General features: G+C 43.4%; 2 protein-coding genes across 3 annotated transcripts in view; one reads left to right on the forward strand and one right to left on the reverse strand.

Annotated features, from left to right (window-relative positions):
* Positions 1 to 14,468, reverse strand: part of tpcn1 (two pore segment channel 1) — a 32,368-nt gene extending 17,900 nt beyond the window's left edge. Inside the window, exon 1 of one of the 2 annotated variants that reach the window (XM_084177305.1) lies at positions 14,266 to 14,468. In XM_084177305.1, the coding sequence (XP_084033431.1) occupies positions 14,266 to 14,359 (94 nt within the window). In that variant the 5' untranslated portion in view covers positions 14,360 to 14,468. Of the gene's footprint in view, positions 1 to 123; positions 2,131 to 14,265 lie in introns of those variants that run through there. The other variant, XM_084177304.1, reaches the window with a different exon arrangement.
* LOC311141106 (dynein regulatory complex protein 10-like) overlaps positions 2,366 to 24,355 on the forward strand; it is a gene marked incomplete at its 3' end in the record, with an annotated part of 32,520 nt that continues 10,530 nt past the window's right edge. Inside the window, 5 exon segments of the mRNA XM_084176371.1 lie at positions 2,366 to 2,445; positions 4,189 to 4,327; positions 7,243 to 7,381; positions 19,059 to 19,179; positions 19,379 to 19,513. Coding sequence (XP_084032497.1) covers positions 19,075 to 19,179; positions 19,379 to 19,513 — 240 coding nt within the window. The 5' untranslated portion in view covers positions 2,366 to 2,445; positions 4,189 to 4,327; positions 7,243 to 7,381; positions 19,059 to 19,074.

The raw sequence follows: 24,355 nt of genomic DNA on the forward strand, positions 1-24,355 counted from the left end.
TCGTTTCCTTCACTATTACGGAGCTAAAACACACTAGAGTATACGAACTGGTGGGACGGCTTCAACAGCACTGTATCCTGCATGTTCACAACATATCCTACACGCACACACACACACACATACCCATGCTATCTAGCTGTAGCTCGGTGCAGAATGAGGAGATGAGGACCGGACTCTCCTCCAGGGTCAACTCTACACTGTTGTTATGGATACCAGGAGTCTCCGCCTGCACGGCCGAACACTCCATGGCTCTGCTGGCTTCCAGTGGTCCAGGAGTTTGTGTGTGTTTGGGTGTGTGGAAGTGGTCCGCTAAAGCAGTGTGTGTGTCATTCACAGTTCACAGTCCAGCATCCGCGCGCCTCCAGGGACACACACGGGCTATCATGCCACTGCACATGGACACACATCAGAGAGAAAATGTAAAAACAGATCCCCCGCAGAGGTTCTCCACAGCTCAGAAACAGATCCTGAGCACAGAGGTCCAGACACATGCAGAGCAGGTGGTTCTCCCTGTGTTCTTAGAGACTGGTCTTTCCTCTGTCCCAGGAACAAACAGACGTTGCTGGAGCGTCCGATTAACAGCTGGTAGACAGATGAACCATCCAGAGTGTGTCTCTCCAGTCAAAGGTCTAGGGTAGGATCCCACAGCCTCTGTCAGCAGCCTGCATCAGCCTGGGAGACTGGGGAGTCCAGACTGCACAGTCACACTCTGGAGTTACAGCTTCTCTTACCCTCTTTCTCCCTTCCTCTCTCCCTCTCTGGGCTCCTCCCTCTCTCTGCTCAGTGCAGTTTCACCTTTGAACTCAGTGCTGCTCTCCGTGCACACGGCTCCATTTTATAACCAACAATGCCACTCTTCATTGACGTTAGCTTGAGGAGTGTCCTTCAAGTCATAGACAGGAAGTGAGGTCACCTCCTGATGGTGAGACATACCAGACAGAGAATAAAAAAGGTCCTGGTTAGATCCGTGCGATGTCTGGTCTGGCTGTCTGGAGCCTTAGCAGGCTGAGGAAAATCAAAACTAGTCTTAAACTTCCCCTAAGTACTTACAATATGACTTCAGTCTCTGACACAATGATATAAATAATCTTTAAAAATCAACCCAACCCATCTTTGAATCCAACTCTAAGTCATGCTTACTAAAGATAATATACAATCAGCTAACCACTGACTCTTTAGAAAAATCCTGATCTAAAAACGGATTTAAAAATAAATTCCTCATAAAACCAAGCAGTAAAATCCTTAGTAGAGGTGTAGTAGATGTCCCCTCCTCTCCTTAGGAATTACAGACAGACATCTGAGTGCCAAGTAGGCAGGGCTCATCGATATTATGCCAGCCGCCTGTCCGTCAGTCAGCCAGTCAGATCCTGCACACAGAAGCCTCTTCAGGTGCTGTGACAGTAGCGTGTGCTGAGCTCAGTCTGCTGCTGTGTAGAGATCAAACTCCAGTTGAGTAATAATAATCCTGGTGAGGCTCCTGTTCTCTCAGGCCTCTGGTGTTGTGGTGATAATGAAGTGGCCTAGTATCTGCTGTTGTCCTAATAGCACTGTGTCTGTGGGTAAAGTCCCAGCCACTCGTTTGTTTTTCAGAACAATAAAACATTCAGAGCTCCCGTCAACAACGCACTGAGGTCCCGTGCCTGCCTGTGGTTCCACAGGCCCATAGAAACACACACAGGGCAGTCCTGGTCAGTCCTCTGGGCTAAGAGGAAAATACTACAGAAATCCTCTCTTTCCTCCACAGTGGCTTCTCCAACTAGGCTAAATCACAAGAACAAAGCCAGCAGCTTGATCATGACCTGTCGTGAGCCGGAGCCTGTGCCTGTGACGGTCTGCTCCAGGCTGTGTGTTTCAGAGCAGGCCTCCCTTTGCTGTGTCCTGCTCTCCACTGCCTGTTGAACAATCTTCTCCTCACAGGCCTCAGGGTAGTCACCACACCGCCCGCTCCAGATATCCTGGGAAAAAAACAGTCCTTTTCCTGTCCACTTCAAGAGGAGGGGAAACCGAGAGCTCACACACACACTCTGACCCACAGAACCAGAGAGGCCCGAGGGGCCGTAGAGACACACACACACTGCCCTGCGTGCGCTGCGGGTGGGGGGCAGCACAGGGCAGGGGAGGGGCCACACACAGAGGTATCTGCCGCTCTGCTGATACTGCAGTTTCCAGCGTGTATGTGAGGCAGTCTGCAGTGTGTGTGTGTGTGAGAGGTACAAAGGCTACAGGATTACTGAAGTGGAGACACACACAAACACACACAAACATGATCTCTGGGTCAGGGGGACACCTCTCTCTTCTAATTTAAAGCGACAGAGGAGCAAGCCAGCGCTGCGTTTACCTGCTCTGATGACAATCAGCAGAACCTCCCAAACTACCGTACCCTCAAACGACAAAACCGCCATCAGCCAAAACCTAACCTCCGCCTGCAGAGGAGCTGCCTCTCTGGTGAGTCTCTTTGAAGGGGTTACGTTACACCAGTATTTATCTTCAAATAATTTACAGTGGCTGTTCAAGTAGAAAATGCATTTGCTTCTGTGCTCTTTGTTTCATGGTTGTTCCATATGATTTCAATCACTTCATGACTGCACCCCTTTAGAATTGAATGAATCCTTTCATGTTTTCCCATGGTAATAGTGGTCAGAAAGAGATTTGGTCAAAGTTCACCCATTTTGTATAACCCAGCCTACCATGAGACATCCATGTCGGTTTGATACTTTCTTGAAAATGTATTTATTTTATAGCAATTTTTTAACCTTTAATGCCAATTACCTAAAAATACGTTAACTCAGATTTCTCTTATTTTCACATGTTGTATGTAGCTCATCTGAGGTGCTTGTGTTTTGCCCGTTATCGGTTCTTAAATACAGGGTGGGTGTCATTTCAATCATAGAAACAGAATTCATAGAATGGACCTATCCAATTTACATTTACGTAATGTAGCAGACGCTCTTATCCAGAGCGACTTACAAGAGCAATTAGGGTTAAGTGCCTTGCTCAAGGGCACAGACAGATTTTTCACCCAGTCGGCTCTGGGATTCAAACCAGCGACCTTTCAGTTACTGGCCCAACGCTCTTAACCGCTAGGCTACCTGCCATCCCTTCAGACCACTGCAATTTAGCTGGTACACCATTGAAATTGAATTGACATTTTAACTTCCATTTCCTACCAGGTAAGATGGCCTGTCGGTCCACCCACCGTCGAATGTCAACTTGAATGGGAATGCCTATTCTATTATCTATACAGTGCATTTGGGAAGTATTCAGACCCCCTGACTTTTTCCACATTTTGTTACGTTACAGCCTTATTCTAAAATGGATGAAATAGTTTCCCCCCACATCAATCTACATACAATACCCCATAATAACAAAGCATAAACGTTTTTTAGCAAATGTATAAAAAATTAATTAAAAAAATATCACATTTACATAAGTATTCAGACCCTTTACTCAGTACTTTGTTGAAGCACCTTTGGCAGTGATTACAGCCTCAAGTCTTCTTGGGTATGATGCTACAAGCTTCTGACCTACAAACCTGACTCAGTTACACCAGCTGTCAGGAGGAATGGGCCAAAATTCACCCAACTTATTGTGGGAAGCTTGTCGAAGGCTACCCAAAACGTTTGATCCAAGTTAAACAATTTAAAGGCAATGCTACTGTGGGGATCTATTTTCTTACAACTAGATGTGATGCCTAGCTTAGAAAGAATACATTAATGATGAAACATAATAGGTTTGTGCTGTACTGATATAGATTGTTTAACATAACAAGCTGTGATTAATGTGAGGAACCGTTAGGGGGTAGGCTGAGATAGACTTGTGACTCACACACACACACTGCCTCTTTGTTAAACCGCTCAAGGACATGTGTACTGCAACAGAAACAACTAACACCTGGCAACAGTGAAGCGCCAAGGGGCTGGGACCAGCCTGTGCGCATCGATAGGTTGGGTAAGTTTAAACCACACCCAGCCTCTACTCTGACAGGCCCAGCCTGGAGCAGGAACTATCTCTGTCAGAGTATTAAAGAAGAACCTTGGGTTGAAAAAGTTAGTTCTCTGACTGCCCTGCGTGGTGTTTCAGTGGGCCCGTATATACGAACATCATATTTACCATTCAAGTGTTTGCATTAATTAAAATACTAGTCTATCTTAGAAGACGTGTATTGACCTCTTTTTGTTCCTATACCAGATTCGAATGGACGCAATTTGACAATTGGTGACCAACGACGTGATCTTGTAGAGGGACTTCGCTGGGAATTGTCCGGCCGATTGGACATCGCTGCCGTTGGACGGTGTGTTTTACAAAGAGTCCGGACAACTAAAAACAGGTAAGCAGACACCTATTGTTATATAACTAAAGTTCTGCACATTGGCTTTATCCAAATTAATTTTGTGAAATACCTGTTTGATGTAAGTGAACTAAATTATGAATTATTATACGAATTATTATGAGTAGATAAGCACCATATTGTGACATGCAAACCTGTGGTGAATGTGATGTTAAACCATGGTACCATAGAGTATTGTTCTACCGGCAAGGTCCGTAACTACGAGGGTACGGCTAGGTTCGAGGAATTACACCGGCAAGGTCCGTAACTACGAGGGTACGGCTAGGTTCGGGAAATGTTTGATAATATAGGGGCTAATTGAATTAGTAATTGGTATCGGCAAGGTTCGTAACTACGAGGGTACGGCTAGGTTCGAGGAATTACACTGGCAAGGTCCGTAACTACGAGGGTACGGCTAGGTTCGGGAAATTTTTGATAATATAGGGGATAATTGAATTAGTAATTGGTATCGGCAAGGTTCGTAACTACGAGGGTACGGCTAGGTTCGAGGAATTACACCGGCAAGGTCCGTAACTACGAGGGTACGGCTAGGTTCGAGGAATTACACCGGCAAGGTCCGTAACTACGAGGGTACGGCTAGGTTCGGGAAATTTTAGATAAATACTGGCGACCGGCAAGGTCCGTAACTACGAGGGTACGGCTAGGTTCGGCGGAGTATTTTGTAGATAGGAGGAGGAATATTAGGCGAGGTTGGAAGGAGTAATAGTAAATTGGGAATATAAAGGTAAAAATAATGAATAACGAGTATGACTAAACTGAAACGTTTGAACTGATATAACTGAACTGTAACGTTTGATGTTTGACATAGCATAATACTGGTTTTAAATAATTAAGTTGAAGCAATTTGGTTTATTATTTAATTTAATGTTTGATGTTTGACCCTGCAAAATACTGGTTAAATAATTAGACTGCAATAATTTGGTTTATCGTTGAAATATAAATATGCACCGACTTTAACTAATTAGGTGGGAATAATTTGATTTAAATAAATAGATAGACGTACTTTAAATAATTAAATAACGGACGAATATTACAAATTAAAACGAAAACATGACTACCAGTGGAGAAGCGGAAAGAACATTGAAGGCTCTAAAATCCACACTTGAAATGAATGTGAGGAAGGTGTGTAAAGGAGAAAGAAGCAGTGAGAGAGAGACAGAGTAGGAGGGGGCCAGTACCCACTGATAGCCCTACCTAATCTATTGGCGGGGAATGAAAGAGGCCCCAGCAACCTTAGATGTATACAGTAATAATAATAATATGCCATTTAGCAGACAGGCCATGAACACAGAGGACGTGGCCAGAGCGGTAGAAGGAATGACCCACCCCAAAACAGGAATAGTAAGGTTTGGGCTGCCGTTAGAGGGCAATGGGTTTCAGGGGATGCCCAGAGGACACTTTTGCCATGGGCCGATCACGGAGAGTATGTTGGGAAAATAACTGAATTGTGTAATAGCCTCAGAGAGACATGCAATCCATCATGAGCAGAATAACAGACAGGACAGAGCCAAGAAAGAGCAGAAATGAGCAGAGTACCTAATGGCCACTCTTGGGGAAATAGCGGGTAAAGGCAGGGAAAAGTGAAGGCTACAGCGGGGGAGGTCGATGCTTCAACTGTAACAAAGGAGGGCATTTCGCCAGAGAGTGTGAGGTCCCATGCAGATACTGTGGTAAGACAGGCCATAACTATTTTCAATGCAGAACCAGGGGAGGAGGAAAGAAAGAAAAGAGAGAGAAGCCTAACAGACGTCTATTTCCTAGCTTTGAGTGTGAGGAAGAGGAAGATAAGGCGTGACTAGTCCTTGAGGGAGAAAGAGTAGAACCCTTTGATCCAAATTGTGAGGTGTTTGAATTGGCTACTATTGACTTAGCACATAGAAGGGGAGACAGATTTTCCTAGGGGGTTGATCAAATAATTGATAATGGATCATTTGAGATGAGATCACATGTAGCAGATTTAGGGTAATCAATTAAATAATAATTGTATACTCGAGGAATTTTGAGTGGTTTTATGGATTAGTTATGAGGAATTAGATTGATACAAACAATTATTGATGGGTTAGGACTGGGGATATCTGTATCATGTTTTGTGTGTACTACCATCTTTAGATTACTGATGGTAATTGAAGGTTAACAAAATGTATAACCAGGAGAAAGAGATTAGCTTATCTCATTGGAATGTTGCCCAGGGCTAGGGGGAGCAGTAGTGAAGTTAGGCAGTATTTAGGTCATAAAAGTGAGCTACCAAATTAAGTGGGGCCTGGCTATTTGTGGTTGTTGTTTTTCAAATTGGGTTTTTCAAATAAAAAACAACACACCTAGTATGATGGTTATAAAGGGTTGTTATGTTAAATTTAGGGGGTTTGTGTTAGGTTTGAAAGATTTAAGTATGGACCGGTCATGACCAACCATCAGTCTTCAGGTCAAGCCCGGGAGAGCCGGGGTAGAACAGAGTTTGAACTAAACATGAGTGTTTTTACAAGATAAGGGATTGATTGATTGGATTACTATTGATTCTGAACTGAATGAAAGTCGAATTTAGCCGCCATAAAAGACAAAGGAAGTGGGAGGAGCAATAAAGAAGCAAGGGACAGTCCTGGCAACAGTGAAGCGCCAAGAGGCTGGGACCAGCCTGTGCGCCATCGATAGGTTGGGTAAGTTTAAACCACACCCAGCCTCTACTCTGACAGGCCCAGCCTGGAGCAGGAACTATCTCTGTCAGAGTATTAAAGAAGAACATTGGGTTGAAAAAGTTAGTTTTCTGACTGCCCTGCGTGGTGTTTCAGTGGGCCCGTATATACGAACATCATATTTACCATTCAAGTGTTTGCATTAATTAAAATACTAGTCTATCTTAGAAGACGTGTATTGACCTCTTTTTGTTCCTATACCAGATTCGAATGGACGCAATTTGACAATTGGTGACCAACGACGTGTTCTGGTAGAGGGACTTCGCTGGGAATTGTCCGGCCGATTGGACATCGCTGCCGTTGGACGGTGTGTTTCACAAAGAGTCCGGACAACTAAAAACAGGTAAGCAGACACCTATTGTTATAGAACTAAAGTTCTGCACATTGGCTTTATCCAAATTAATTTTGTGAAACACCTGTTTGATGTAAGTGAACTAAATTATGAATTATTATACGAATTATTATGAGTAGATAAGCACCATATTGTGACATGCAAACCTGTGGTGAATGTGATGTTAAACCATGGTACCATAGAGTATTGTTCTACCGGCAAGGTCCGTAACTACGAGGGTACGGCTAGGTTCGAGGAATTACACCGGCAAGGTCCGTAACTACGAGGGTACGGCTAGGTTCGGGAAATTTTTGATAATATAGGGGATAATTGAATTAGTAATTGGTATCGGCAAGGTTCGTAACTACGAGGGTACGGCTAGGTTCGAGGAATTACACCGGCAAGGTCCGTAACTACGAGGGTACGGCTAGGTTCGGCGGAGTATTTTGTAGATAGGAGGAGGAATAGGAGGCGAGGTTGGAAGGAGTAATAGTAAATTGGGAATATAAAGGTAAAAATAATGAATAACGAGTATGACTAAACTGAAACGTTTGAACTGATATAACTGAACTGTAACGTTTGATGTTTGACAAAGCATAATACTGGTTTTAAATAATTAAGTTGAAGCAATTTGGTTTATTATTTAATTTAATGTTTGATGTTTGACCCTGCAAAATACTGGTTAAATAATTAGACTGAAATAATTTGGTTTATCGTTGAAATATAAATATGCACCGACTTTAACTAATTAGGTGGGAATAATTTGATTTAAATAAATAGATAGACGTACTTTAAATAATTAAATAACGGACGAATATTACAAATTAAAACGAAAACATGACTACCAGTGGAGAAGCGGAAAGAACATTGAAGGTTCTAAAATCCACACTTGAAATTAATGTGAGGAAGGTGTGTAAAGGAGAAAGAAGCAGTGAGAGAGAGACAGAGTAGGAGGGGGCCAGTACCCACTGATAGCCCTACCTAATCTATTGGCGGGGAATGAAAGAGGCCCCAGCAACCTTAGATGTATACAGTAATAATAATAATATGCCATTTAGCAGACAGGCCATGAACACAGAGGACGTGGCCAGAGCGGTAGAAGGAATGACCCACCCCAAAACAGGAATAGTAAGGTTTGGGCTGCCGTTAGAGGGCAATGGGTTTCAGGGGATGCCCAGAGGACACTTTTGCCATGGGCCGATCACGGAGAGTATGTTGGGAAAATAACTGAATTGTGTAATAGCCTCAGAGAGACATGCAATCCATCATGAGCAGAATAATAGACAGGACAGAGCCAAGAAAGAGCAGAAATGAGCAGAGTACCTAATGGCCACTCTTGGGGAAATAGCGGGTAAAGGCAGGGAAAAGTGAAGGCTACAGCGGGGGAGGTCGATGCTTCAACTGTAACAAAGGAGGGCATTTCGCCAGAGAGTGTGAGGTCCCATGCAGATACTGTGGTAAGACAGGCCATAACTATTTCAATGCAGACCCAGGGGAGGAGGAAAGAAAGAAAAGAGAGAGAAGCCTAACAGACGTCTATTTCCTAGCTTTGAGTGTGAGGAAGAGGAAGATAAGGCGTGACTAGTCCTTGAGGGAGAAAGAGTAGAACCCTTTGATCCAAATTGTGAGGTGTTTGAATTGGCTACTATTGACTTAGCACATAGAAGGGGAGACAGATTTTCCTAGGGGGTTGATCAAATAATTGATAATGGATCATTTGAGATGAGATCACATGTAGCAGATTTAGGGTAATCAATTAAATAATAATTGTATACTCGAGGAATTTTGAGTGGTTTTATGGATTAGTTATGAGGAATTAGATTGATACAAACAATTATTGATGGGTTAGGACTGGGGATATCTGTATCATGTTTTGTGTGTACTACCATCTTTAGATTACTGATGGTAATTGAAGGTTAACAAAATGTATAACCAGGAGAAAGAGATTAGCTTATCTCATTGGAATGTTGCCCAGGGCTAGGGGGAGCAGTAGTGAAGTTAGGCAGTATTTAGGTCATAAAAGTGAGCTACCAAATTAAGTGGGGCCTGGCTATTTGTGGTTGTTGTTTTTCAAATTGGGTTTTTCAAATAAAAAACAACACACCTAGTATGATGGTTATAAAGGGTTGTTATGTTAAATTTAGGGGGTTTGTGTTAGGTTTGAAAGATTTAAGTATGGACCGGTCATGACCAACCATCAGTCTTCAGGTCAAGCCCGGGAGAGCCGGGGTAGAACAGAGTTTGAACTAAACATGAGTGTTTTTACAAGATAAGGGATTGATTGATTGGATTACTATTGATTCTGAACTGAATGAAAGTCGAATTTAGCCGCCATAAAAGACAAAGGAAGTGGGAGGAGCAATAAAGAAGCAAGGGACAGTCCTGGCAACAGTGAAGCGCCAAGAGGCTGGGACCAGCCTGTGCGCCATCGATAGGTTGGGTAAGTTTAAACCACACCCAGCCTCTACTCTGACAGGCCCAGCCTGGAGCAGGAACTATCTCTGTCAGAGTATTAAAGAAGAACCTTGGGTTGAAAAAGTTAGTTTTCTGACTGCCCTGCGTGGTGTTTCAGTGGGCCCGTATATACGAACATCATATTTACCATTCAAGTGTTTGCATTAATTAAAATACTAGTCTATCTTAGAAGACGTGTATTGACCTCTTTTTGTTCCTATACCAGATTCGAATGGACGCAATTTGACACTACCAAATACTAATTGAGTGTATGTAAACTTCTGACCCACTGGGAATGTGATGAAAGAAATAAAAGCTGAAATAAATCATTCTACTATTATTCTGACATTTCACATTCTTAAAATAAAGTGGTGATCCTAACTGACCTAAGACAGGGAATTTTTACTAAGATTAAATGTCAGGAATTGTGAAAAACTGAGTTTAAATGTATTTGGTATGTATGTAAACTTCCGACTTCAGCTGTATTTACAGGAGCTACTAGGGCGCCATGGCAACTACAGAACTTATGAACTTAGAACACACTATGATTTCAATAGCTTTCCGATGGAAGATTGACCATTCAATTTAAAACAATGGATATTCCCAACATTCTCTGATGTATGGACCTCTAACCATCTTTATCATACACAAAAAAAAAATGTATGCACGCACGACTGTAAGTCGCTTTGGATAAAAGCGTCTGCTAAATGGCATATTATTATTATTATTATTAAATGTCTATTTTATTAAAATGTTAGTACATTCATCCGCCAAAACATGACACCCACCCTGTATTAAATAGCATGCTGTGTCTCACCGATGGTTGGCACAACAAACACCTTTGATTATGTCAAATAAGATCTAAACTCCAACATATATGAAAATGTAAAAAAAATCTCATTTTACGCATTTTTTGCTAAATAACGTTAAAGGTAAAAAAAAATGAAATTGTTTCATTAAAAAAACGTATTTCAAGAAATTATATTATAGTTTGACAACCCTGTTTGTAAGCTTTCAAATTATATCAAACTCAACAATTTATATTTTTCAGTGATGAAGACATGGATGTCTCATGGTAGGGTGGGGTATGAAAAATGGGTAAAGCTTTGAGCACCTCTATCGCCTGAATGTTTTAGCATTCAGGTCCAAAAAGTCACTTTCTGTCCACTTCTCCCAAGTATGGAAGGGTTCCTTAAAATCTAAAGGAGTGCAGTCAGAAAGTGATCGAAATCAAATGGAACGACCCTTCATTCAATTAATTTGGCAGTGGTTCTTTGCCGAAGTTGTTTGGCGTATGACCACTTTTTCAAGCATGTGAACATGAAAAAAAATTGCACATAAATGTGATCATGCAATACATCTCTTGAACAGATTATATAGCCAGATTTATTTTTTACTGCACCACTTAGAGAAATGCAGAACATATTAACATTAATTCCTAAAAGTTAATTCTAGTTTGAGGTCATTTAGCCTAACTGATTTAAAAACAGATTTTCATAGTGCCTCATAGTCACTCATAACCTAGTCATCATAACCTACCTGTACAAGACCTGTACTGTCTTCTCAGACATCATCAACCTGTCCCTGTCCCAGGCTAGTCCCCACCTGCAACAGCGTCTCTACTTCCTAAGGCGGCTGAAAAAAATGTGGCATGCCACCCTGGGTCCTCTCCAAATACTACCGCTGCACCATCGAGAGCGTCCTGAGTCCTCAATCAATCAAATGTATTTATAAAGCCCTTTTTACAATCAGCAGATGTCACAAAGTGCTTATACAGAAACCCAGCCTAAAACCCCAAACAGCAAGCAATGCAGATGTAGAAGCATGGTGGCTAGGAAAAACTCCCTAGAAAAGGCAGGAACCTAGGAAGAAACCTAGAGAGGAACCAGGCTCTTAGAGGTGGCCAGCCCTCTTCTGGCTGTGCCGGGTGGAGATTACAAGTGTAGATGGCCATTAAGGCCAGATCATTCTTCAAGATGTTCAAACGTTCATTGATGACCAGCAGGGTCAAATAATAATCACAGTGGTTTTAGAGGGTGCAACAGGAGTAAATGTCAGTTGGCTTTTTATAGCTGAGCATTCAGAGGTTGAGACAGCAGGTGCGGTAGAGAGAGAGAGAGAGAGAGAGAGCGAGACGGTTGCATCACGGCCTGGTACAGGAATTGCTCCGTCCATGACCACAAGGCCCTCCAGCAGGTGGTGAAGACGGCCCAGTACATCACTGGGACCGTACTCCCACCCACCCAGGACAGTTACTCGGAATGGTGCCTGAGGAAGGCCCGCAACATCATCAAGGACCCCACACACCCCAGCCAGGAGCTGTTCAGTCCCTTTTCGGGAAGGGGGAATTGGGGGGCAAGTGTTTTAAATTGTGCAGTATTTAGCAATCATAATAAGGGTCTGGTAGCAGCAGTTGTGACGTGTGTGTAGCATGAATCTGTGTGTGTGTGTGTGTATATCAGAGCATGAGGTCTGATACCAACAGGCTCAGAGACAGTTTCTATCTACAAGCCATCAGACTACTGAACACTTGAACTGGACTGACCACCTGTACTGACTCTCCGCACCTTACATGCTGACTAGACCGGGCACGCATGTGCGTCCACGTGCGCCATCGCATGCATGTTTGTTTTGTCCACCCACACCAGACGCGATCAGGACACGCAGGTTGAAATATCAAAACGAACTCTGAACCAACTATTTTAATTTGGGTACAGGTCGAAAGGCATTAAACATGTATGGCAATTTATCTAGCTAGCTTGCTGTTGCTAGCTAATTTGTCCTGGGATATAAACATTGGGTTGTTATTTTACCTGAAATGCACAAGGTCCTCTACTCCGACAATTAAGCCACAGCTGGTAGAGCACGGCGCTTGTAACGCCAAGGTAGTGGGTTCGATCCCCGGGACCACCCATACACAAAAATGTATGCACGCATGACTGTAAGTCGCTTTGGATAAAAGCGTCTGCTAAATGGCATATTATATTATATTATTATAATCTCTCCTCCTTCAGGCTTCTTCTTCTTCGGACTTTATATGACGGTTGGCAACCAACTTTAAGGTGCATTACCACCACCAACTGGACTGGAGTGTGGACCTCAGTTCAGCTTTCAATCACTCACATGGGTATATGCAGTGTTGCCAACTTAGCGACTTTTCATTTGTAGTTCTAAACATATTTAGGGTGTTTTTACTCACTTTTTGTCTCTCCCATGACCTTATTCCTCTCTCCTACAGCATCCATCACAATTACATGCACATGGCCAATTATGCAAATTATGTGATGACGTCATTTAGTGACTTCTAGCGACTTTTAGGGCAGCCAATAGCTACTTTCCTTACTGAGGAGTTGGCAACACTGGCATATATGCTCCTAAAATCCAAGGAGGAGATGGGAGAGGAGAGACTTGCAGCATGTCAAGCATCACAAATAGAACCAAGTTCTATTTTAGCGCCTGGCTACACAGACGCTCGCGCGAGCAGTGTGGCTGCAATGATTGAATAACATGTATGTCTACATTTATTTTGCGACGTGGGCGGTGTGGTCAGCATGTTAGCACATTGGCACTCACTCACCCACCCACATAAATATACACTCATCTACACACACACAACTGCTGCTACCACTCTTATGATTGCTAAATACTACACAATTTAAACACTTGCCCCCCTTCCCCAAAACACGTGTAAATATTGGACTAGAAATTGTGCCTTCATGTATTATACTTATGCTAAAATGTTAATTATATTATTATTACTGCGCCATTTACTTTGTTCGTTTTCTTATATTTTCTTATAATAATAATATAATAATATGCCATTTAGCAGACGCTTTTATCCAAAGCGACTTACAGTCATGCGTGCATACATTTTAGTGTATGGGTCTTGTTATTGTTGCATTGTCGAGAAGGAACCTGCACCGTCGTTGGACGGTGTACACCATGTGTATCATGTACATACCACTAATCAAAATGTGAAACTTGAAACATTGAACAAAGTTCAGTGAAGTAACGAAAAGTTCAGAAAGTTCTGGACATCTGTAACTGTTAAACACTTATTGAGTCATCATGACAACTGAGTCATCATCAACCAACAAACCCCAAACAGGATAGGTCACCAAAACAATAAGGCTCTGAATAGCTCATAGTTGTTTCGCAGGCATAATTTGATCTATGCTGAACATTAGAACGAATATAATAGAATTAGAAGTGAACTGATGTGCAAAAGACTGAAGCTGAGGGCCTAGCAAGTAAACTAATGATCATCATTATGATGAGACAACAAAAGTTACAAACAGATTACAAAAGAGAAATCCTAAAAATGACGATAGCCATTATGAATATGCTGTGCTAAATGCAATAAAATGTGTCACGGGCTGCAGCCACTTTTGATCTCTAGCATCTAGCTACGCAGTAAGATGTGGATGTCAACAAAAACTTACTCTCGTCTCCCCTCTCTGTCTCCTCGCTCAACAGACCGCTGGTCGCATCATCCCAGGTCAGGATGAGGGGCACGTCGTCATCAGTACCCTCCATTCTCCCGGCCTGGCAAGATGAAATCCACAGGAAAAAGCGACGTTGTACCCCCCCTGGGCTAGCCCTTAGCTACTGGCTAATGCTATGGTCAAACCATACACGACATAGCTAGCTATCATCTCCATCTAGCATAACGACGCATCTTGCTAGCTAGCTAACGTTAGCGATTTCTTGCTAACTGGATAACTAGCTAACTTTCCAGGTGACTCCACTAAACTAGCTAAGAGTGCTCGAAAAGCACCAGATAAACGACTGTTAATGAAGACAAGCTCGTTTATTAGTCAAATGGCTAGCTACTGCTGTTTGATTTGTCCCGAGTTGACGTCTGTCATTGACGAGGAAGCTATGCTATCCTAACTAATCGATGTCCAGTCCATCAGCATCTACTGCCTACAAAAATATTTGCTAGCGGGAAGAATGAGAGGAGTCAAGTCAAGAGTTTTGTAAATCCATGACTCATATGCATTTTGTTGGTACCACCATCAACTAAGTTTTGTATCCAAAGTAAAAATAAATATGAGATATTTTCAAATAACGGTATCTCCATCAAAATAGAGCCCCACAGTGGAGGTGTCATAATGCCCATAAAACCTAGCGGTCAAACAGGAAAATGGTTCCAGTCGTTTTTCCAGCATTAATTTTTACCATAGGGAATTTTAGAAACACTTAAAATAAGGGCTGTGTTTCGTGAAGGCTTACCCTAGTGTAACGTTTTGATAACCATGTAAATCTCTCTCGAACAAGGTGACTTTTAACAATATAAAAGGCTTATATTGTCAAATCAAATCAAATCAAATCAAATTTTATTGGTCACATGCGCCGAATACAACAGGTGCAGACATTACAGTGAAATGCTTACTTACAGCCCTTAACCAACAGTGCATTTATTTTAAACAAAAAAGTAAGAATAAAACAACAACAAAAAAAGTGTTGAGAAAAAAAGAGCAGAAGTAAAATAAAGTGACAGTAGGGAGGCTATATATACAGTAAAATAAAGTGACAGTAGGGAGGCTATATATACAGGGGGGTACCGTTGCAGAGTCAATGTGCGGGGGCACCGGCTAGTTGAGGTAGTTGAGGTAATATGTACATGTGGGTAGAGTTAAAGTGACTATGCATAAATACTTACTTAACAGAGTAGCAGCAGCGTAAAAAGGATGGGGTGGGGGGGCAGTGCAAATAGTCCGGGTAGCCATGATTAGCTGTTCAGGAGTCTTATGGCTTGGGGGTAGAAGCTGTTGAGAAGTCTTTTGGACCTAGACTTGGCACTCCGGTACCGCTTGCCGTGCGGTAGCAGAGAGAACAGTCTATGACTAGGGTGGCTGGAGTCTTTGACAATTTTGAGGGCCTTCCTCTGACACCGCCTGGTATAGAGGTCCTGGATGGCAGGGAGCTTTGCCCCAGTGATGTACTGGGCCGTACGCACTACCCTCTGTAGTGCCTTGCGGTCAGAGGCCAAGCAGTTGCCATACCAGGCGGTGATGCAACCAGTCAGGATGCTCTCGATGGTGCAGCTGTATAATTTTTTGAGGATCTGAGGACCCATGCCAAATCTTTTTAGTCTCCTGAGGGGGAATAGGCTTTGTCGTGCCCTCTTCACGACTGTCTTGGTGTGTTTGGACCATGATAGTTCGTTGGTGATGTGGACACCAAGGAACTTGAAGCTCTCAACCTGTTCCACTACAGCCCCGTCGATGAGAATGGGGGTGTGCTCAGTCCTCTTTTTTTTCCTGTAGTCCACAATCATCTCCTTTGTCTTGGTCACGTTGAGGGAGAGGTTGTTGTCCTGGCACCACACGGCCAGATCTCTGACCTCCTCCCTATAGGCTGTCTCATCGTTGTCGGTGATCAGGCCTACCACTGTTGTGTCGTCGGCAAACTTAATGATGGTGTTGGAGTCGTGCCTGGCCATGCAGTCATGGGTGAACAGAGAGTACAGGAGGGGACTGAGCACGCACCCCTGAGGGGCCCCCGTGTTGAGGATCAGTGTGGCAGATGTGTTGTTACCTACCCTTACCACCTGGGGGCGGCCCGTCAGGAAGTCCAGGATCCAGTTGCAGAGGGAGGTGTTTAGTCCCAGGATCCTTAGCTTAGTGATGAGCTTAGAGGGCACTATGGTGTTGAATGCTGAGCTGTAGTCAATGAATAGCATTCTCACGTAGGTGTTCCTCTTGTCCAGGTGGGAAAGGGCAGTGTGGAGTGCGATAGAGATTGCATCATCTGTGGATCTGTTGGGGCGGTATGCAAATTGGAGTGGGTCTAGGGTTTCTGGGATTATGCTGTTGATGTGAGCCATGACCAGTCTTTCAAAGCACTTCATGGCTACAGACGTCAGTGCTACGGGTCGGTAGTCATTTAGGCAGGTTATCTTAGAGTTCTTGGGCACGGGGACTATGGTGGTCTGCTTGAAACATGTTGGTATTACAGACTCAGTCAGGGACATGTTGAAAATGTCAGTGAAGACACTTGCCAGTTGGTCAGCACATGCTCGGAGTACACGTCCTGGTAATCCGTCTGGCCCTGCGGCCTTGTGAATGTTGACCTGCTTAAAAGTCTTACTCACATCGGCTACGGAGAGCGTGATCACATAGTCGTCCGGAACAGCTGGTGCTCTCATGCATGCTTCAGTGTTGCTTGCCTCGAAGCGAGCATAGAAGTGGTTTAGCTTGTCTGGTAGGCTTGTGTCACTGGGCAGCTCGCGGCTGTGCTTCCCTTTGTAGTCTGTAATAGTTTTCAAGCCCTGCCACATCCGACGAGCGTCAGAGCCAGTGTAGTATGATTCAATCTTAGACCTGTATTGACTCTTTGCCTGTTTGATGGTTCGTCGGAGGTCATAGCGGGATTTCTTATAAGCGTCCGGGTTAGAGTCCCGTTCCTTGAAAGCGGCAGCTCTACCCTTTAGCTCAGTGCGGATGTTTCCTGTAATCCATGGCTTCTGGTTGGGGTATGTACGTACGGTCACTGTGGGGACGACATCATCGATGCACTTATTGATGAAGCCAGTGACTGATGTGGTGTACTCCTCAATGCTGTCTGAAGAATCCCGGAACATGTTCCAGTCTGTGCTAGCAAAACAGTCCTGTAGCTTAGCATCTGCGTCATCTGACCACTTTTTTATTAACCGAATCACTGGTGCTTTCTGCTTCAGTTTTTGCTTATAAGCAGGAATCAGGAGGATAGAGTTATGGTCAGATTTGCCAAATGGAGGGCGAGGGAGAGCTTTGTATGCGTCTCTGTGTGTGGAGTAAAGGTGGTCTAAAGTTTTTTTCCCTCTGGTTGCACATTTAACATGCTGGTAGAAATTAGGTAGAACGGATTTAAGTTTCCCTGCATTAAAGTCCCCGGCTACTAGGAGCGCTGCATCTGGATGAGCGTTTTCCTGTTGATTAATGGCCTTGTACAACTCATTCAGTGCAATCTTAATGCCAGCATTGGTTTGTGGTGGTAAATAGACAGCTATGAAAAATATAGATGAAAACTCTCTTGGTAAATAGTGTGGTCTACAGCTTATCATAAGATACTCTACCTCAGGCGAGCAAAACCTCGAGACTTCCTTAGTATTTGATTTTGTGCACCAGCTGTTGTTTACAAATATACACAGACCGCCGCCCCTTGTCTTACCGGAGTCTGCCGTTCTGTCCTGTCGATGTAGCGTATAGCCTGCTAGCTGAATGTTATCATTGTTGTCGTTCAGCCACGACTCCGTGAAACATAAGATATTACAGTTTTTAATGTCCCGTTGGTAGGATAACCGTAATCTTAAATCGTCAATTTTATTCTCAAAAGATTGAACGTTGGCTAATAGGATTGATGGGAGAGGCAGTTTACTCGCTCGCCGTCGGATCCTTACAAGGCACCCGGATCTGCGTCCACGATATCTCCGTCTCTTCCTCACGCGAATGACGGGGATCTGGGCCTTGTAGGGTGTCTGTAGGAAATCCTTCGCGAACGCCTCGTTGAAGAAAAATTATTCGTCCAATGCGAGGTGAGTAATCGCTGTCCTGATATCCAGAAGCTCTCTTTGGTTATAAGAGACGATGGCAGAAACATTATGTACAAAATAAATTACAAATAACGCGGAAAAACACACATAATAGTACAATTGGTTAGAGGGCTGTAAAACGGCAGCCATCTTCTCCGGCGCTGTCTTTGGAGTGGCGCAGTGGTCTAAGGCACTGCATCGCATAGCTGTGCCACTAGAGATCCTGGTTCGAATCCAGGCTCTGTCATAGCCGGCCGTGACCCGGGAGACCCATGGGGCGGCGCACAATTGGCCCAGGGTAGGGGAGGGAATGGCCGGCAGGGATGTAGCTCAGTTGTTAGAGAATGGCGTTTGCAACGCCAGGGTTGTGGGTTCGATTCCCATGAGAGGCCAGTATGAAAAATAAAAAAATAATGTATGCACTCACTAACTGTAAGTCGCTCTGGATAAGAGCGTCTGCTAAATGACTAAAATGTAAATGCTTATGGAAGCCAACCTCATTGGTCTCTAGCAACTGAGTTGTAAAACCTACAAATACAGTGCCTTCAGTAAGTATTCATACCCTTTGACTTATTCCAAATGTTGTAGTTTTACAGCCTGAATTCAAAAAAGATTAGTGAGGGGCTGGTTGGAGGGCTGCGGGAGTTGTAGGGGGTACTGTTAGAGAAACTGCTCACCAGCCCGGCTGAGTAATGTGAAAGAACATGCTACATGCAGGAGGTGTCGCTGCGCCATGACAACAACATGGAGCTGGTTGCAACGCCATGACAACAACATGGAGCTGGTTGCAACACTGGAGACGGAAATCTCTGCCGCCATTAAAGACAGAGATGCAGAGGTGCTGATATATACAGTTATCATTATCATTATACTACTGTTGTTATTACACCAGAGTTTAGTCCTTGAAATATTTAACCCATGATAATTCTAGATCAGTTGTCCAAAACTTCACCTCTTTATTTTCTCTATCTTTCTCTCTCACTCTCATCTCTCCCCCCTCCACTCTCTCCCCACCCCCCTACCCTCTGCTCTCTCAGATCTCTAAGAAAAATGAGGTGATCAGGAAGTTGAAGAGCTCTCTGCACCAGATGGAGAAGATCTCTGAGGACTTTGTGTTGAGAACACAACAGGATGCCGAGAAGCAGGGTTGCCAGGTCAAGCAAAAAATTCTAGCTCAATGACCACTCAAAACCTGCCCAAAAGGCCTGAAAACTAGCCCAGTTGTTTTTTTCTCTCACAGCAATAGAGGAGTTGCCATATCTACAATAACAATTTTTCCATAACGTTATCGAGCCAATTAAGAAGGAATATCATATTAACTTGTAACGACCGTTAGAAGCAAATTTCGGGTTTCCTCAAAATAATAATAATTGCAAGCTATGACATGACGTAATAAAGGAATTTGAATATGTGACAAGAGAAAATATAATTTGCCCTTATTAAACTCGCAAGATCATTTTCCATCAATGGATGTCGATTTAACTCACCTTGACTGCTATGATTAAGTAATAAGGCACCCCGGGGGTTTGTGGTATACTGTATAGCCAATATACCACAGCTAAGGGCTGTTCTTAAGCACGACTTAACGCGGAGTGCCTGGATACAGCCGTTAGCCGTGGTATATTGGCCATATACCACAAACCCCCAGGGTGCCTTATTGCTGTTATAAACTGGTTACCAACATAATTGCAACAGTAAAAAGTAATGTTTTGTCATACCCGTGGTATATGGTCTCATATACCACGGCTTTCAGCCAATCAGCATTCAGGGCTCGAACCAGGTTTATAATTGTAAATAAATCCCCTTTGCGCATGTGCATAACTATAGATAAATCCGACAGGAGAGTTTGAGTGATGAAAGTTGGACAGAAGATCTCGAAATCTCTGAGCAAGAAACACTTGGATGAACATAAAAAAACAAATGTTAGGCTATTTTCTAGCAATTGTGCTGTTATTATGTGCCAGATGTTAAGATTACAAACCGTTATAAATGGCCCATTTGCGAGATTGACTTGTCATTTCAATAGGCATAGGCTACAGACAAAAATCTGGGATTATGATTCTAATTACATTTTGCCATAGTTTGCTTGGATAAATGCAGGTAGCCTATTGCCCCTGGTAGGCCTACATCTCATTTCAGATAGTCTACAGTAGCCTAGACAAGATGTAGGCAATGTTTAGCCGTTTGCTTAGTTCAAATTAACAGACTAAGTTATTCAACATGAATAGCTAGGCGATTTCGCAATAAGAAGTGCTTGTTTCCCCAGGAGCCTGCTGGAATAAGCTACTGAGGATGGGGTCATAATTTAAATCACTGAATTAAATATTAATAATATGTATATGAACTGAATATGCTTGTCAACAACAGCCAGTGTTTATTTTTTAGAATTTGTTTTACCTGTAGCCTAATCTAATCTGACTACTGTTATGGTCAATCTAATGTGTTCATAATAACACAAGGCTACAACAACAATAAACTGAAGTTGTAGGCTATTTATTAAATTGGTTTGCCAGCTCCAGGTAGGCTACACAAGTGGCACAAATTGATTTGCAATGACTCCAGTGATATCGTAATTTAAACATATTTATTGTATCAAATGGTAGCCTACAATTACATATACATTAATAGGCTACTTGATGGCCAACAGAGGCAAATGTATAATTCTCCACATTTAGCCTAATGGTAGTTTCATTAATATGAGTATTAATATGTTTTATGGAAAAAGGTTTGGAATAGGTGTCTCCGTAATGACAATCTAAATAGCCTACCTACAACTGGTAAAAAATTGTCACAACTGGTAAAAAATTGTCACAACTGGCGGCCCGTATGCAGCAGGAAGCCAATCAGCTGAGAGTTCAGTTTAGCAACCTGGGCCCGGTTTCCTGATAGTGATGGAATTTACATGCTGACCACACCGATCGCGTTACTTGCGCGAGCATTGCAAAATAAATTTACATATACATGTTATTCAATCATTTAATCCAAACTGCTCAACAAGCGTCTGCAAAGGCAAACACTAAAATAGAACTTGGTTCTTGGTTCTATTCTTGGTTCTATTTTTGACACTTGGCAGGCTGCAAGTCCCACCTCTCCCATCTCCTCCTTGGTTTTTAGGAGCATATACCCACATGGGTGATTGGAAGATGAACTGAGGTCCACACTCCAGTCCAGTTGGAGGTGGTAATGCACCTTAAAGTTGGTTGCCAACCGCCATGTAAAGTCCACAGAAGAAGAAGAAGGAAGCAGACTACTAGAAACGGACTAGGTTTCCCCTTTTATCTGTGGATTAATTGTCAGAGTAGAGAATACACGATTTTGTGTGACTCAAAATGGGTCAAAATTCTACAAAGATCCAGAAAAAAAAGACCTTGTGTATTTCAGGTAAAATAACAACCCAATGTTTATATCCCAGGACAAATTAGCTAGAAACAGCAAGCTAGCTAGCTAAATGGCCACGAATGTTTAATGTGTTTTGACCTGTCCCCAAATTAATATAGTTGGTTCAGATTTAGTTTTGATATTTCAACCTGCGTGTCCTGATCGCGTCTGGTGTGGATGGACAAAATCAACATGCGCATGATGGGGGGCGCACGCATGTGCCAGGTCTAGTCAGCATGTTTGGCTTTCCTACAACAGCCGAAGAGAACCGCTGCAGAGTGCGTCGTTGGAGCATGTGTTGATACTGACAGGATCAAAAGAAAGGCAGCGCTGCTCTCGGGATCAACTTTCTACATTCAAATCTTTCCTTAACGTTATAATTATTCAAAAATACTGACTATGGATCAGCTCCTAGAGAGATATTACCACCTACGGCTGCAAATATTGAGGCGGCTTATTCAAATGCTTACCCAATAAAAATTCACAAAATCACAGATTTGGCACAGCACATGTGCACATGTTAGCCCACACATCATGAAATATTGTAATGTGTGTACACATTTGAATGTCTCTTAGCACATAATGTTATGCAAATTAGTTGCTGTATGTGATGATGCTGGGGCATGTTGAGAGTGAGGGAGTTTTGAGAGGCACCTATGTGCGTCGGGTTAGTGCTGGGGTGCACTGTGTTCATCCAAATAAAAAACTACTAGATTATTTCATTGGAAATCATCGTCTTAGACTGTTTATGCTAGTTAACAAACTATGTGTGAGTTTTGGTGGCCTTACAGGCTCGTTACAAATTGGTGGCACGTCAACTATATAGCTAACAGCAACTCACTAGTTTGGCTAACATTGGCTGGCTAGTTGCGTGGGAAAATGGAGGGAAAAGTCGAACAACCCGAGAACAGCAATCAACAACCACCGACCGACAGTCGGTGGTGGATCAGCCGGGTGCCATGGACAGGTGGATTGACCGGCCAGGGTTTATGCCAGAATCTTTTGAGGGGAAAGAAGAGGAATGGACTGCTTGGATTGAACAGTTTGAGTAAGCAGCGCAAGTGAATGGATGGCAATTTGCATCTTTCTTATGCTTTTGCTGAGGGGAAATGAGCAGAGATTTTGCAGTACTTTACCTCAGGATACCAAGAACGATTACAACAGTGTGAAAGTGGCTTTGCAGCAGCATTTTGAGCCACCGGAGCATGCTGACTGGAATTGTGCATTTTCTCAGGACAGAAAACATAAAGTGGGTGAGTGTATTCGTGACTTTGGACATGATTTAACTTAAGCAGGCTAGCTTCAAAGGCTTACCCAGATTATAGCACGAGCACACGTGATTCGCTTGCATGAGACCATTTTATTACATACATTGGGTGCAGTGATCTTCGTATGCACCTGCGCAAGGCAGTGCCAAAAACTTTGGAAAAGGCAATTAGCATTGCTATAGAGCTTGATCAGATAAGGCAGCTAGAATTGCTGGAAAGCAAAGACACTACACAATACAAAGTGAACATGTGTGGGACAAGCAAGGTTAATCTGCCTCCAGTTAGAGACAATGTCAGTGTTCCAAAATAGATGTTTGAGTTATTGTGTGAGAGCGTCGCAGTGAGAGGTGCAGCATCTGGCAGCGAGGGAGCCACATCAGAGGGAGACATACCAGAGCAGAATATCGTTTCCAGGGTCTTCTAAAGCAGCAATGGCGGCCGCCGCGGGAGGATACCGAGAGGGCAATCTAGGTTCCCTAGAAGCAACAGAGGATGACCTATGGCGATCAATAGTATGGCCTGCTGGCACTGTGGGTGCACAATGCACATGAAAAAAGACTGTCCATACGTGGAAAAGGACAGTGCCGCATCGGCTTCAACTACACGCACAGCTGACCAGTCCGCAGCGAGGATTACTTCAAGTGTTGTGGGGAGTGGGGTTAACCTTGAGTGCAAAATTGCTGACTTCGAGTGTGAGGTCATGGTGGACTCGGGGGGCCCAGGTTTCCATGGTACACGAAGAGGTATGGAGAAATGCTACTGGAGGTAAAAGTGATACACTGCAACCATACCACAGCACAGTTAAAGCAGAAAATGTACAGTTTCTCTCAGTCCTGGGGAGCTGGTCCACAGTCATTGACGGTCTGAATCTGACCTGGGACGTTGTCGTCGCTTGCAACGCAGACCAGCCAGAGAACTGATAGGGACAAACTCCTGGTAAAATACAGGGCTGTAATTGATTTGCAAAATAAAACATGCTGTGTTTTGGGGAAGCAGATTCCATTGATTTTCAGGGGACGGATATGGGGAGTGTGTAAAGTGGTAGTGATGAATGACACGATTATCCCCTCTAGAAGTGAAATGTTTGTAACTGGTAAAGTTGAGGGTACAGTAAACAATGACAAAATGGAGGGTCTTCTTGAGCCTTGTGCTAAAGTTACTGATATAAACAACCTGTTGGTAGCATGTAGCGTTGGCAGCTCAGTGAAGGGTAAACTGCCAGTGCGTGTGATGAATGTAACCCCTGAATCACAGTTAATGAGGGAGGGCACTGAACAGGGGGGATTCTCTATCTGGGAGAAGGGTAGTGAAGACACTATCGTTGATAGCCTACAGGATTCTAACCAGCCGCCGTACTCTCACACCACT

Source organism: Coregonus lavaretus (genome assembly GCF_964263955.1).
Source record: "Coregonus lavaretus genome assembly, chromosome: 14".
NCBI classification, from domain to species: domain Eukaryota; kingdom Metazoa; phylum Chordata; class Actinopteri; order Salmoniformes; family Salmonidae; genus Coregonus; species Coregonus lavaretus.